At 43.5% G+C, this 16,190-nt stretch overlaps 1 protein-coding gene across 1 annotated transcript in view; it reads left to right on the top strand.

The window, feature by feature from the left end:
• Nucleotides 1-16,190, top strand: part of GABRR3 (gamma-aminobutyric acid type A receptor subunit rho3) — a 945,383-nt gene that overhangs the window by 530,543 nt on the left and 398,650 nt on the right. Inside the window, exon 6 of the mRNA XM_085623786.1 lies at nucleotides 271-411. Coding sequence (XP_085479912.1) covers nucleotides 271-411 — 141 coding nt within the window. The remainder of the gene's footprint in view (nucleotides 1-270; nucleotides 412-16,190) is intronic.

Raw genomic sequence — 16,190 nt, 5'->3', positions numbered from 1 at the left:
GGGTTTGGTCTAACGAGTGTGATAAAGGCAGTGGGTGTCAACATAAATTAGGGCTGTCCCTGGATGGAAGTAATTAGAACCTTCCTTTAACTTCTGTTGAGCTTGGCTTGCTGTGTACTTTAACAAAAACTCTAGGCTCACTACAAGTTACTAATCTGTAGCTGCAATGTTGACTTTCACTCCAGTATGGAATCTGATCCAATTGATCTACTGTCATGAGAGAAAGTAGAAAGACAGCTACTAAATATATTATGGTTTGTTTGTTTGTAGATGCATACAACGAGGAGGACCTCATGCTGTACTGGAAGCGTGGAAATGAGTCATTGAAGACAGATGAGCATATTTCACTATCCCAGTTCTTCATTGAAGAGTTTAGTGCTTCAAGTGGACTCGCTTTATACAGCAGCACCGGTATGCTGTTATTGATATTACAAGCTTAAATACACAGTTGTAAACTACAATATTATAGAAAATGTATAAACAAAGTTTACTATGAAAACATAAAAATATCAGAACTGTTGTGCTCTTGGCCACAGGAATTCGTTGTAAGACTGACTGGTTTTGAAATGACTGCAAAGTGATGGTTCTTAATAACCATGGCGTGAAACAGCTGTTATCTACAGAAGAGAGAATTGTGCATACATGTAAGCAATCTATCAATTAATCAAGTTTTTAGTTCATATTAAAATCAATGAAATTGAAATTACAGTACAATATTTGAGGAAGTAAAAACACACATAATGATGTCTACAAAATTTGCCACAAAAAGGCAAAGGACAGATTGAGGCCTGCAATATAGTATACACAATGTAGTACATTATGCCCTAAACATTGACTCTGAATCGTCTCAATTGTTCAAGAACTTTTCTGGCAAATAATTATTCCATATACTATTATTCAAATTTACTTATAAACATACATCACATATTTATCTCATCTTTAAAAGCAATTAATATTAAGCTAGTATAAATGCTACTGTCGCACAGTTCTATAACCTCACAACCATATTATAAATATGGGCCCCTTCAGGGATGGCGAGACACAACCATCACGTGCATGGGTGCTTTGCGAGCATGACATCCTGTGAAATAGGCTAGATCCTACACCGGGACACATACTCCATGACAGTTCCCTGTGCACTGGTGTCTTAATGTAATTGCCTTTTTTAAACCAAGGGGGGGGGGGTTGGGCCTGTATTAACGTCCAAGCTGGGCCACCAATAAAGTACCTACACAAGAAAAAGTGATTGGACGTATAGTTAACTCAATTTCTTTGAAAAGACCCTTCCTTGGAACAAATAAGCAGGGTTTGGTGTTTTTATTTCACCTTTTTGACTTTCACATAATTTTTTAACATACAAAAAGACATTAAATTCATGTCATATAGAAAGAACAGACATATCCATTCAACATTACATCAAAGAATAAACAAATAATTGACATTTAAAAGTTACATGACAAAAAACTTTAATGATGACGAGTAAACAGAAATGACAAGTCCTTGAGGTGGAAAAAGCAAGAATGTAACGGTGCAGATCGATTTACAATTTAAGTTGCTGACACCTGCTACACACAGCTAGACTATAGACAGAATACAACAGGCATACTGCCTTGTTTGTTCACTGTATCAATCAGTGCAATCCTAATAATTTCATCCAGCTGTGAGGGTCGACGCGTTTCGGAACCCTATTATCATTGGAGGGTTCTCATCAGGACCAGGACTCGGCCGAACTCTAAAATGTAATGAGAACGATACACTAGTACGAATAGAAATATGCGACTTATTTACCTTATTTTTTGAATGCGCCACTGTAGCACACAGTCTTACCTATTGTCTAAAAAGTTGAAGAATTCCCAAGCTGCTTGTAATTGGGTTCGGATTGTGTCAGACTATTCAAAGGATTTGTCTGAAAAAAGTGATGTAAATGGCTCTATGTTAGGGTGCAATCACATGAGACCAGCCACAAGATGACATTAATTGAGAAGAATTCATGAAAAAGAGCTCATGACATTGTGCTCTATGAATGAACTGACTTGCCTGTGTTCTTTCGCAACTGTTGCCGACGTAACAGCACTTGCTGCAATGTGCGCGATATTACAGTAACCAATTAGATCAGCGTGTGCATTGTTGCACTACCTGACAAAATATAGGAGAATAATACGGGTTACAATTGTACCCATTGTTGTTTATTTAAACCCATTTAAAATTGCACTAAACAGAAAAAAGACGAGACCACTTACTTTGGCGGTTTTTTAATTGATATCGCCGTCAGTCAAATAATCAAGGCGTCTCACTCTCTCGTATGCCACGATTCCTATCGGGTCAAAATGAAAATCGGGTGTGAGTCTTTATGAGCTGATGTCAGCATTTCATGAAGCTCGCGCTCGGCTGAAAAACTTGCCTGCATAAATGGTTTACGGATCCCTTCTTCCCAGCAACGGTCTTCAACATCCATTGAATGCGGAAGTGAAAAACCAACCTGTTCCGAGCTTGGTTAGTAGAATCCCGTACACAAAGAAATCCAGATATCCAATTTAGCATGAACCACAGCACCAGGAGTCTCACATTCTTAGATGTGGAAATACGACCTACAGAATCCGGATTGATTTCAACACTATTCACAAAACCAATAGATAATAATACAGCCTTAAACTTCAGGAGCTATCACTTAAAAAGCCTTAAAGAGAATCTACCATATGGCCAGTATTTACGAATCCGAAGGAACTGTACTCGAAAAGAAGATTATGAAATTAATTCGAGTAACATGACAGCGAAACTAAAAGAAAAAGGGTATCCGCATAAACTACTCAAGCTTTCCTGCAAACGGGCGTGGTACACACCACGTGAAGTGTTATTGGAGAAACGTCTCAAAAAACCAAAGGAACGTTTGGTTTGTGTCTCCACATATGGCCCATACACAAACTCATTCAAGAAAATTGTACGCCAGAACTGCCATTTGATCAAAGACTTGGATAAGGACCTCCAGATTCCATTATTTGCACTTAAAAAGAGTGCAAGCATTGGCCAACAAATCATCAGAGCATCAGATGATCTCCCCAAAAAATGTGGCACATTGCATTCCCTTTTGAACTTACCACTGGTATTGGGTCACTCCAAATGTGGAAATTGTGAAGCATGTAGTTCCACTATAGAAGGAACAGAATTCACCAATGTGAATGACAAGTGGATATACAAGGATTTCTCGAACTGTAAAACCAAGAATGTAGTGTATGCCATCTGCTGCCCTTGTCCTTTAATCTACATAGGCAAGACGACACAAGAGATCAGATCCAGAATAAGCCAACATCGATCTAGAATCAAGAACAATGTGCTTCATGTACCTTTGGTTGCCCATTTCGTGGCACTCAAACATTCAGAAAAATACTTTACATGGACAGTCCTTAGTGTTATCAAACCGAACTCCAGAGGAGGTGACCTAGAAAAGACACTATTACAAAGAGAGGCATATTTGATCATGCGCTTCAACACGGCTATCAGTGGGCTGAATGAGATGTCAGAAATAAATAGACTGTGAATTGACACGATTATTACATTCAAAACATCTGAATTGCAAATTAATGTCGCTTTGTTTAATATTAGCCAAAGTGTGAAATACATTGTTTATCATCATTCTTCAAAACGTTATGCATTGAGGGCTCATTCCGCATTATTTTCACTTTTAATTTATTTCAATGAATCGTCACATACACAGAACTACAATAACCAGAATTCCTAATGCAGATCACGTGACCCGCACTGCGTACGGGATTCTACTAACCAAACTCGGAACAGCCTGGTTTTTCACTTCCGCATTCAGTGGATGTTGAAGACCGTTGCTGGGAAGAAGGGATCCGTAAACCATTTATGCAGGCAAGTTTTTCAGCCGAGCGCGAGCTTCATGAAATACTGACATCAGCTCATAAAGACTGACACCCGATTATCATTTTGACCCGATAGGAGTCGTGGCATACGAGAGAGTGAGACGCCTTGATTATTTGACTGACGGCGATATAAATTCAAAAACCGCCAAAGTAAGTGGTCTCGTCTTTTTTCTGTTTAGCACAATTTTAAATGGGTTTAAATAAACAACAAAGGGTACAATTGTAACCCGTATTATTCTCCTATATTTTGTCAGGTAGTGCAACAATGCACACGTTGCTCTAATTGGTCCCTGAAATATCACGCACATTGGAGCAAGTGCTGTTACGCCGGCAACAGTTGCGAAAGAACACAAGCAAGTCAGTTCATTCATAGAGCACAATGTCATGAGCTCTTTTTCATGAATTCTTCTCAATTATTGTCATCTTGTGGCTGGTCTCATGTGATTGCACCCTAACATAGAGCCATTTACATCACTTTTTTCAGACAATTCCTTTGAATAGTCGGACACAATGCGAACCCAATTACAAGCAGCTTGCGAATTCTTCAACTTTTTAGACAATAGGTAAGACTATGTGCTACAGTGGTGCATTAAAAAAATAAGGTAAATAAGTCACACATTTCTATTCATACTAGTGTATCGTTCTCATTACATTTTAGAGTTCGGCCGAGTCCTGGTCCTGATGAGAACCCTCCAATGATAATAGGGTTCCGAAACGCGTTGACCCTCACAGCTGGACAAAATAATTAGGATTGCACTGATTGATACAGTGAACAAACAAGGCAGTACGCCTGTTGTATTCTGTTTATCGACTAGCTGTGCGTAGCAGGTGTCAGCAACTTAAAAATTGTAAATCGATCTGCACCGTTACATTCTTGCTTTTTCCAACTCAAGGACTGGTCATTTCTGTTTACTCGTCATCATTAATGTTTTTTGTCATGTAACTTTTAATTGTCAATTATTTGTTTATTCTTTGATGTAATGTTGAATGGATATGTCTGTTCTTTCTATATGACATGAATTTAATGTCTTTTTGTATGTTAAAAAATTATGTGAAAGTCAAAAAGGTGAAATAAAAATACCAAACCCTGCTTATTTGTTCAAAGGAAGGGTCTTTTCAAAGAAATTGAGTGAACTATACGTCCAATCACTTTTTCTTTTTAGATACTTTAATGTAATTGCCAGCTTAATCAATACTATAGGGTCCAACCCCATTACCGACCTCCAGCTGGACATAAAAGAATTGGTCATGAACCTGGTAAGTTATAACCCAGTCAGTGCACTATGTTGCAAATATCTTAGCAGCAGCTACTCAGACTTCTGGACTCATCTGAGTGAACCAGATTACTGTTTTTCTACCCCATGAGTTCCATCTGCATTAGCACAATGATGAATGAACTAGATGGCTCAGTTGACAAATTAATTTAATCCTATATAGCAAACATGGTCTTTGTCAACTTTCTCTCCTCCAATTAAGTTGATGTACAGAAGCTGCTCCTGAGCACATGTGTAATCAGTATTGTGGTGCAGCATGGCTACAACTCATTGGCAAAGCCAATAGATCTCTGTATGAACCGGTAAACCAGGTAATGATTGTCGGGCAGTGGGACATACAGGGCAGCTGAATAAACAAATACACATGCTGGGTAACTGGTATTGCTCAGTTACCACAATCGATCACCAAGCCTTTATTTATGCCTTTGGGTTCAGCCTGGCCCTCCGGCTGCATGCTGCTGCAAAGCATCAAAGACATCGGGGTGGCACTCTACATCCCTTCCAACTATCACTTGTATACAGCAATAACTGGAATAATCATGGAATGAAACATACACGGTCTCTTAGTCTCTGGCTGGGTGCCTGATTGGGGTGTAGTCCAGATACCTCTGGCCGCCACCACTGCAATCCTGGCTCATGACTTGTTCAGTGATCATATTCTTTGGGGCTACAGGTGTTATGCTGCTGGCCCCACATGCAGTCAATCTGACATGTCCCTGCCCTTCAGAGTTGGTGTCTTGGCAGGAGCTGCATGGCAGTGCTTAAGGTTTGGGCGTATCATGGACAGATTTATGGCGATAATCTCGTTCCTGTTCCACTGACCTGTTCTTCTTGAACCAAGAGTTGTTTCCAGACACTCTGAATGTTCCACTTTGGATGGTGATCAGAGTTCCTTGCACTCTTCTGACCTTCCATGATTCTCGTTCGAATGAGGCACGGAACTTCTACCCAGGGTGTTGGTCCTTAATGATCACCTTGTCCCCTGCTTTGATGTCTGATATAATGGCCCTGCGATCTTGGTTAGCTCAGTCATTTGTGGCTTCGCAGTTTTCCTGTGTGGCTTGAACATTATTGAATGAGGGTTTCCAGCCGTGTCCAGCTGGAATGATGTCTTTAGCACCTCTTCTCATCAACAGGTCACTTAAGGTACACCCAGTGGTACTGTGAGGTGTCTGCTGGTAGGCCTTCAGAAATGGGTGTAAGCAACACTCTGCATCTTCTCCATCTTCCATTGTGATCCTCAGGGCTCTGTTCAGAGTGTGCATGAAGCGCTCGACCTCCCTGTGAGCCTGGGGCAGTGCTTTATGTTGAGGATGTTGAGGCACAACTAAAACTCCTGCCACTGGAACAGAGGCCTGTTAATCTTGTCCAGATTATCTAAAAGCATGAAGATCTTTAGAGAGGTGGCTACCTCTGGTGCACATAGTCTCTGACAATTTCTAAACTACTCTATCAGCTCGGGCCTGGTACCGAAATCCTTTAAAAGGCAGTTATCGTACCCCTCCTGAAGAAAGTGGGGGCAGACCCTTCAGACATGAATAACTTCCGCCCTGTGTCCCGTCTGCCGTATTTAGCCAAGATCTTGGTAACCTGTGTTGCTCACCATCTCTGCGCTTTTTTAGAGAAGTCAGATTTTCTGGACCCGTGTCAGGCGGGGTTTCAACCAGCAAACTCCACTGAAGCAGTGGTTACTTCGGTGTTGGAGGAACTGCGAAGAGAAGTGGATAAAGGGAACACTCAAGCTTTAGTTGGCTGACCGTGTCTGGGCCGCGGGGTTACGCGGCGCAGCATTGAACTGGATGACATCATTCCTGAAGGATATATCTCAATCAGTGCGACTCTCTCCTTTTTCCTTTAAAGAGGTTAAGGTGAGTTGTGGCGTGCCCCAATGGTCTTCTCTTTCCCCCCACTTATTGAATATCTACATCCAATCTTTGGTCAGATCCCTTAAGATGATGGAAGTAAACGTCTTTAACTACGCTGATGATATGCAACAGTTGTTCGTGATTGATGACAGCGATGCAGCTGGGCTGCAGTTCCAAAACACCATGCTATTCATCAGGGGATGGATGAATGCTAACCAACTGAAACTTAACTCAGATAAAACTGAGATAGTCCTCACTAAGAGTAGAACGGTATGTTGGAATATGGGGTGGCGGCCTAGTGAGATGGGCTCCCCTCCCACTCCGAAAATGGCAGTAAAATGTTTGGGGGTGATCATCGACAAGGATCTATCATGTAAACAGCAGGACAGTGCAGTGACCTCTGCCTGTTTCCTGCAACTTCGACGGATAAAAAAGATTAGGAAATTCCTGAACTGAAAGGCCTTGATCCAAGTTATCCAGGCATGGTTATGTCCAGATTGGATTATGTGAACTCTCTCTATCTGGATCTCCCTAAATCCCTCTTGAGCAAGCTTCAGTTAATTCAAAACCAAGCTGCTAGGCTGATAGTTCAGCTACCAAGAGGGGGTTCTATCACTCGGGTGACTAAGGACCTCCACTGGCTGCTGGTGGCGCAAAGATGCAGATTTAAGGCATGCTGCACGGTGTTCAAGGTGCTGCATTTGAGATGCTCTGGCTTTGTGAAAGGTCGAATCGTAAAAAATTGTCCGGCGCGAGAACTGCGATCAAGCTACCTTCATTACTTGGTCACCCCCACCTACAAGAAAATCAGGATAGGAGGACGTAGGTTCTCCATTGGTGATCCTCGCATCTGGAACACACTTCCCTTGGAAATTAGGCAGGCAACTTCTGAAGACGTGGTTGTTTACACAGGCTTATAAATAGTAGGGATTCTCGACTTTTCATTACCTAGCGCCAAGAGACCTACCTGGTGATCGTGCGCTCTATAAATAACCAATAACATAACATAACATCTTCTCAAGTGCAGGCTTGACATATCTGAAGGCAGTGGACATCACTATTTCCACAACAGGGTACTTGGTGTGGCTGTCCATGACTACCGCTGTGAGTCTGCCATCCTGGAAACTGCAGAAATCCATGCTGATACATGGGGTGAAACTCTCTTCTTCGGTGATTACTGTTGCTGTCAGTGGGTCTCCACGCATTTTGGCACATGAGTGGCTTTCTCGGACTCTTTCGTCCACCTATGTACCCATCCTCAGAAACCACCCTTTGGGCCCGATTCACAGAACTAACTTAAGACAAAATCCTAAACTTACTACCATTTTAGTATTCACAGAAGGCACTTACTCATTTTGGTATTCACAGAAGTTAGGACTCCTAACTTTAGGACTCCTAAATGCCTTCTGTGCATACCGAAAGTCTTAAACTTAGGATTTTTCTCAGTTTAGGAGTAGTAAAGTTAGGACTCCTAACTTTAATACTCCTAAACTGAGAAAAATCCTAACTTTAAGACTTTCGGTATTTACAGAAGGCCTTTAGGAGTTCTAAAGTTAGGAGTCCTAACTTTGCTACTAATAAACTGAGAAAAATCCTAACTTTAAGACTTTCTGTATTCACAGAAGGCATTTAGGAGTCCTAAAGTTAGAAGTCCTAACTTTACTACTAATAAACTGAGAAAAATCCTAACTTTAAGACTTTCGGTATTCACAGAAGGCATTTAGGAGCCCTAAAGTTAGGACTCCTAACTTCTGTGAATACCAAAATGAGTAGGTGCTTTCTGTGAATACCAAAATGGTAGTAAGTTTAGGATTTTGTCTTAAGTTAGTTCTGTGAATCGGGCCCTTTGTCTCGGAGACGGGCTGTAGTCTTTGCGATGCCCTGGTTTCCTTGGTATGCCAGCTCAACGATTCTTGACAACAGACTCCTCAGGTCTGCGGTCTGATGTCCCCACATGAGCAGACCACCATCACTCATGCTGAGCTCATCTTGGACTTGCCAGATCTATTTTGTCATCACCCGCTCCTCTTCAGCTAGTGTCCTGGTGCCATCTTGGAAGTTTCTGCATTGCCTTCTCTGAAGAGCCTCTTTTGCCTTGGCTATGCACGTGTCACTTTTATTGGCTTCCTGGATCTCCATCACGGACAGAGTTTTTGGGTAGGCATCATGGAGGATCATTTTTACTAAGTCTTCTCCTCCTTCATCTACTTCAATGTTGTTAGTCCCTACAGATGTGATGGGGTGTCATGACAAGTAATTGGTGGGATTGTTTACCCCTCGGTGATATACGACTTCAAAGGTGTAATGCAGAAGTTGAACAGCCCATCGCTTGCTTCTTAGAGGACCATTCCTAGCAGTGCCTGCAAACAAGGGTTCCAACGGCTTATGGTCAGTCACTACTTGGAACTTGTGTGCCCACAGAGATAAAAGTGGAAGTGGCAGCATGCCCACTAGATGACCAGTGCCTCTTGCTCAATTTGAGTGTACCATGCTTCAGTGTCAGTGGGGACCCGGCTGGTGAGGGAGATTGGGACCCACAACCCTTCCTCTTTATCCAGGAGTAGGACAGCACCAAGTACCACAAGGCTTTTGTTTTCTACCAGCTCTGTTCTGTGCCTGGGCCGAAGTACGCCATTGTGGCATCATCCAGGAGTGCTCCTTTTACCATCCTGAATGTTTTTTGTTCTCTGTTGTCCCATTCCCATGGACAGTCACGTTTGGTAAGGGCCCGGAGGGGCTCTGACAAAGTGGTCAGGTTGGGAATGAACCGCACACAATAGTTTCTTACTTCTGATGCATTTCTTGGGACAGCTTCTGATTGTATGGCCTCTACCTTCTTCAGATCAACTTGTAGTCCGACACTCGAAAAGTGGTATCAGAAGAAAGTCAAAAGTGTTGCTATATAATGAGCACTTTTGTCAGTGGAGGGTTAGCTCACAGTCCGCTAGGCACTTCACTCTTTCTCTTAGTCTCACATGGTGGTCTTCCAAGGTATTTGAAAATATTAAGATGTTGTGGCTCACATTGAGTACACCGACTAATCCAGTCCGTGTCTCTCTAATTACTTTTTCGAAGACCCCAGCTGCCGTCGAGATCCCAAAGTTTCGATGTCGGAATCTACACAGACCAACATAGGTGGAAAAGGTTGTGATGTAAAGGCTTGCCTCGTCAAGCACGCCAAGCATACGCTGGTGGTATACAGCATTTGGATCCAGTTTGAAAAAACAGCGAGCCCCATTTATGTCAGCCACCATGTTGTTGACCGTGACAGTGATGTGCCATTCCAGATGGATTGCTTTATGCGGGAGCCGCATGTCAGTGCAAAGTCAAAGCCATGCCAATCAGGGCTGTGGTCCAGGTTCCTCCAATTTCCACTTTGCACATTGGCAAAACCGGTCCCAGGATGCTTTTTTCTGGTCCAGGGAAGACCTGGTTTGGCAGTTTGAGATGGACTGTTCCCCTGAGGAACAGGTTCAAAGATTAATTTGTACATGGCTGGGTCCTAACTGGGGTGACGCAGTGAGCTATAAAACAATGATGAATTATACCCAGATCTATGTTTGCTTTGTAACCTAAAGGTTCTCTACACTCTATCATCCCCAAACCAATGGATGTGTTGAGAGGTTCAAAAAGACCATAAAGGCATGATAATGGGCCTATCAAATCCATTGAGGCGAAAGTGGAACATCTTCTAGCAAAGCTTGTTGCTTGATTACAAGGAGGTGCCTCAATAGGGAGTTGGGGTCAGCCCCTTTGAGCTTCTGTATAGCCATCATGTCAGAGGACCTCTCAGCCGTTTCAAGGAGGGGTGGAAACAAGCAGCAAGAAACTACTGTAGGGTGTAGTTAGCTACATGTTGACTCTAAGATCTCAGATGAAGCGGTTCTTGAAAACTGCCACTGAGAATTTAACATCCAGCCAGGAAGTCATGAAACTCTGGTCTGACCAGAAAGCCACTCCAGTTGAGTTTCAATCTGGTTAGATGGTCTGGATGAAGGAGCCACCGGATCCCCAGGTCTTCCTGGACTGGTGGTCTGGCCCGTATGAGGTAAAGGACATCCAGATCCAAGGAACTCTTTATGGCTCCTGCATCTTATCTGCCTCAAGCAACACTTTGAGGTGTCCGAGATGACTATGGTCTTGGTGACAGATGGAGGCGAGGAGAACTTCTCCTGGATCTCTTCTCCTCAAAAGAGCATGATGAATCAGTAAAGGAAGTGAACCTCTCCCTTCTCTGACCCCTCAAACAGGAAATTGTATGAAGCATTGCAGCAATTCTCTTCCCTGTTTTCACTTACCTCTGGGCTCACCCATTGCTGTACTCACAACATTGGCCCAGAGGACAGTATGTCTATGACAATAAGATCTACAGGCTTTCTGACAAAGTGAGGGCCAGTATCAAGGGAGAAGTGTCCAAGGTGATTGACCACTCCAACAGTCCTTGGTACAGCTCAATGCTCCTGGCACCCAAGGCCACCCAACCAAACGCTACCCCAGAACTCCGGTTCGGTGTAGATTATAGAGGGCTTAATTAAGTCACCAAGACTGAAGCGCGCCCCACCCCCCATGCTAAGGACCTCATTGACCAGTTGAGAGCTGCCATGTTATTTAGTAACTTCGATTTGGCATTGGGATACTGGGATTCTCCACTCCAGAGGGTCACTTCCAGTTCAGCATGATGCCCTTTGGGTTAAAGAATGCCCCTACCACCTTTCAGATGTTGGTCAACAGCGTCCTGGATGTGTTGGAGGACTTCACTGTCTACTATTTGGACAACATTGTGATCTTGAGCTCTAGCTGCAAGAAACACCTGAATTACCTCAGAACAGTGCCTCAGGCCCTACCGAAGGCAGTCCTAACTATCAAGGCCGGTAAGTGTCAGAGGTGGTCTACCTCAGTCACCAAGTCACTGGGAGCAAGGTGCAGCCCCTCCAACCCAAAATTCAGACCATCCTGACTTGGGAACATACAAGGCCCAGACAGAGTTGAGGGTCATCCTCGGCCTCACCAGCTACTACAGGAGTTTTATCAAGGAATATTGCACCATTGTTGCTTCCTTTACTAAGGTGGCCCCTAAAAACCATCTCAGGAAGGTGATCTGGACAGAGGTCTATCACAAAGTGTTCAACATCTTGAAGGAGGCTATGTGCACAGCAGCAGTGCTGAGGCGCCAAACTTCTCTAAGAAATTCCAGTCCAAACAGATGACTCAGAGCATGACATAGGGGCCAAGCTTTCGCAATTAAATGAAGAGGGCCTAGACCAACCTGTAGACTTCAGCAGCAGAAGGCTATTATCTAGGGAACAGAGGTGGAGTGCCATAGAAAAGGAAGCCTTTGAAGCGGCCTGGGCACTAAAGAAGTTGAGAGCATACCTGTTTAGAACTCACTTCTAGGTTCAGACAGACCACAGAAGCCTCAGATGGCTCATGCAAATTTGGGATGAGATTCAAAACTGTTGAGGTGATCCATCTCCCTACAGGGAATTGATTTTTTTGGTGAACACTGCCCTGGGACTAACCCCTCCAATGCTGATGGTCTAGGCAGGTTTTTCCGCCTTAGTGATGAGAACTCCCATGGGTAGTTCTCTCCACTTTTAGCTGAGGTGACACATGTCAGACATGACATCCTTGGGTGTAGTCCCGTAGATTTTTGCCTTCACCCCTCCTGTTTTGCTGAATTTGGTTTTGTTGGCTTTAGACCTCTGCACAATTTACCATTGCTAACCAAAATGTGTGTGGTCTCTCCTTTAACCATGGCAAAAATTGCCTACACCCAACCAATGCTAAAATGCTTGTGCACTCTCCTTTAACCTTGGCAAAATTAGCCTATACCCAATTGGCACATTTAATTTACTTGTAATTAACTTGTAAGTCTCTAGGAAAAGTGGTACTATGTGTTCTCAGTGCCTGCAAATAAAATTAAATGCTACTAGTGGGCCTGCAGCATTTATTGTGCCACCCACTTAGGTAGCCTTTGTTTTACATGTCCTGGTAATTAAAAAGTATTCAATTAGTTTTTCACCATTGCAAGGCCTACATCTTCCATAGGATAACATATGGTTCCCTTATTGCATTTAATAGGTGATAACTTTTGATTGGGAGCAGGTACAAAAGTTAAGGTGGGTGACTGAGGAATTGTAATTGAAAATCCTTTTTACTGGTAAATTTTGATTTTAAGTCACAATTATGACAAGGACACTTTTCGAAATTGGCATTGTACTCCTAACCATTTGGTGCTTACAGTCTATTCCTGGATCATATGACTAGATATTATTGGCAATTGGCCTTTGTGTATTCATTCAGACAGCATCACAGCAGTGAGTCTGGATGTTGGAAGGATGGGCCATCTCTGGCAGCATGAGGGAGTGGAGCTGTCACCTACCACACTTGTACTTCAAAGATACTGCCTTAGCTCACACATGAAGAGCTTTACACTAGCCTTTTGTGCCTCCAGACAGACTGGGAGCAGGGCAGGATAGTAGGAAATTCCATACACTTCTGCAGGGGGAAAACACCAGAAGTTTCTTTCTCTTCAAAGTGGGCACCAGGTATAAAAGTAAGACCCTCAGACCCACTCTTCAACACACTCCTGGACCACTGGATACTACAGAAGAAGGATTGCCCTGCTGCCTGAGGCCAGCCCTGCTATATGAGAAGGAAGACTGGACCTGCACCCTTCATCCCAGGCTCAGTGACTCCAAGGGTCAGCTGACTGACCTCCTGTTTTGAGATACAGGGACATACAGACCAGCTTTAGAGCCCCTAATGCAAATGCCCAGCTGATCTGCTGCAAGTGGACCAGCTGGCCCTGCTGACCTTTGATTGAGTGAGTCCCCAAGAAGTGTCTCTCAGATCCTGGACCGTTGGTGAGGAATCTGACGAGCTCCTCCTTCAAGAAAGGAAGACATCCTGATGTTTTGGGGCTCTTCATTGCTACACACAGGCTTGTTTGTGCCAAAATCCTGCCACTTACGCTGACTACCAATGTGAAACTCCAGGGAACCTGACTCTTCGTGCTACAGTGGCCATCACCGATGACGACAAACGCAAGATGTACACTTCATGTTACACCATCGACAGCCCGCGGTGACCACCAAAGCAAATCTCCAGCAACGACCATCCGCGATGCCCGGCAGGATCTTTGCCCTACAGTAAAAACTGTCCACTACAGCGACAACCATCTGTGGCACTCTCCCTGCTCCATGAAGCCACTTCCACTGCAAACAGAATTGTCAGACCTATCTAGTGCTTGCTGCGGAGTCAGACTTTATGGCGGGTAGGATTCAGGGGCACACTGACCTGATCCTTGCAAAGATACCCTTCATACAATTTGTAGTCGGCAATGACAGAGAGGAGATCAGGGTTGTTTCCAGGGATGGTGTAAAATCCCACAAGGCTTGGCTGTCATGTTAGCTGGGGCTGATTGATCTCAGCTATTTAGTCACATCCAACCAGGAATGAGCGTTTGCTGTTCCAGTTTTTTGAAGGAATTCAAGCATCCGGGTTGCAGCCTCCTTGTTTGCTAATGTCCTACAGCATCTTTGGAGGATCTTTTAGCGGCTTTTGAATTCATCTGCTCGGTTCTATGTGGAATTCCTGACTCAGACCTAAAAGAGAGAATAAGAGGACCAGACTGATTATGATGATTAATGCAGTAACGCACTGCACACACCAGCCGCATACTTATTTTGTGCCCTGGCATGCCATGTAAAACCTCTTGAACTTCCAGCTTTTTAGCATGCCTTTAATGTGGACTGGGGGATCTGTAAAGCAGACAAGACAGTACTATTGACATTTGACCACGAACTAACATCTAATAATTTAGTCGAGAAGCTAATTATTCATGCAAATTTGAGAGATTCAGTAATCTGAAAATAGTTATTTAATAGTCTTGAAATTAATGAGGCCATGGTGTCACATAATGAACATTGACCTACATGTATATGCACAGAGCGTTATGAAAGAGTGTTGGGTAACCTGCTGCTCATTTAAAGTGTGGCGGCTTTGGTCTGGTGGTTGAGTTGATAATTTAGCATCATGCACTCCAGCGGGATCTTCGGGTGAGAGTCTGACAGGAATGCTTCACCTGGACTTTAGAAGGTATGTTTTTCAGCCAGACTTACCTGGTACCTGTTTCTGGCCTGCGCTCCATCGCAGTCAGCCTGAACTTGAGACTTTCACCCGGTATGGCACAACTAGATGAGTGCTACTTTCTGCCTTTAGGTGCTACACTTACCTTCAATCTTTATAATTGCATATCTTTGGTTCTACTGATAGGATTTTTGTTGTTTTAGTGTCAAATCATTTGTGAATTTTCTTGTGTTGTGTTTTCACTTTATAACAAAATGTGTCCTGCATAAATATTTTACACATTGTCTCTGAGTTAAGCCTGACTGCTTTTGTGCGAAGCTACCAGAGTGTTAAGCACAGGGTAATTTAGTCACATTTTGTGATTCAACCAGAAAGGGCTGTGGATGCTGCTTGAGAAGGATTCACCCCCACCTCAAACCACAACTCAGTTTCTCACATATGTATATTGTGTGTTATTTTCCTACTCGAATCCCCACCCTGGCCAGACTTAGCAATCAAAAGCATCCCCAGCAGAAATACTTAAACCAGACTCACCCACTTTGTGTCATGCAGTCGCCCACATTCCATCCAGTCATCCATTCTCTCTCCCCCTTCTTTCCTCTCTCTCATCTGCCTCTCTGATTGCTTTCCCTCTACCGTCCCTCTCCTTCCCTCTATATTTCTCTCTCTCTTGAAGCCTCCTGGTACCTGCTGCAATTAATCTCTGGGAGCTGGGGATGGCGACAGAGGCACCAGGAGCAGACCTGGGATTTCAAAACTGCCCTGCAAGGGCTCTGGCCACTGAGGGAATGCTTGGTGGAATCAAAAGCCTGTCAGTCCCTGATCCCCACATAATTTTTGTGCAGTTCTTTATATTGTCAAAGATAAAAAAAAATGCATCTAATAGCTATACGAGGGAAAGCCTCATGCAAGGTACAATGACCTCCGGGCAAGATTCTCTGTTCCGTATCCATCCTTCTGTTGGTTCGTGGTTCTGAATCCATAACTAAGAATCTCCAAATATTAATGGATGTGTTGGTGAAGCTTGTTTTGGGCTTTGTATTAGAAGTACTGATCCAAAAGGAATGATGGGAAAAAGT

The sequence above is a fragment of the Triturus cristatus genome, chromosome 8 (assembly GCF_964204655.1).
Source record: "Triturus cristatus chromosome 8, aTriCri1.1, whole genome shotgun sequence".
NCBI classification, from domain to species: Eukaryota; Metazoa; Chordata; class Amphibia; order Caudata; family Salamandridae; genus Triturus; species Triturus cristatus.
This window is presented reverse-complemented; position numbering and strand designations above follow the sequence as displayed.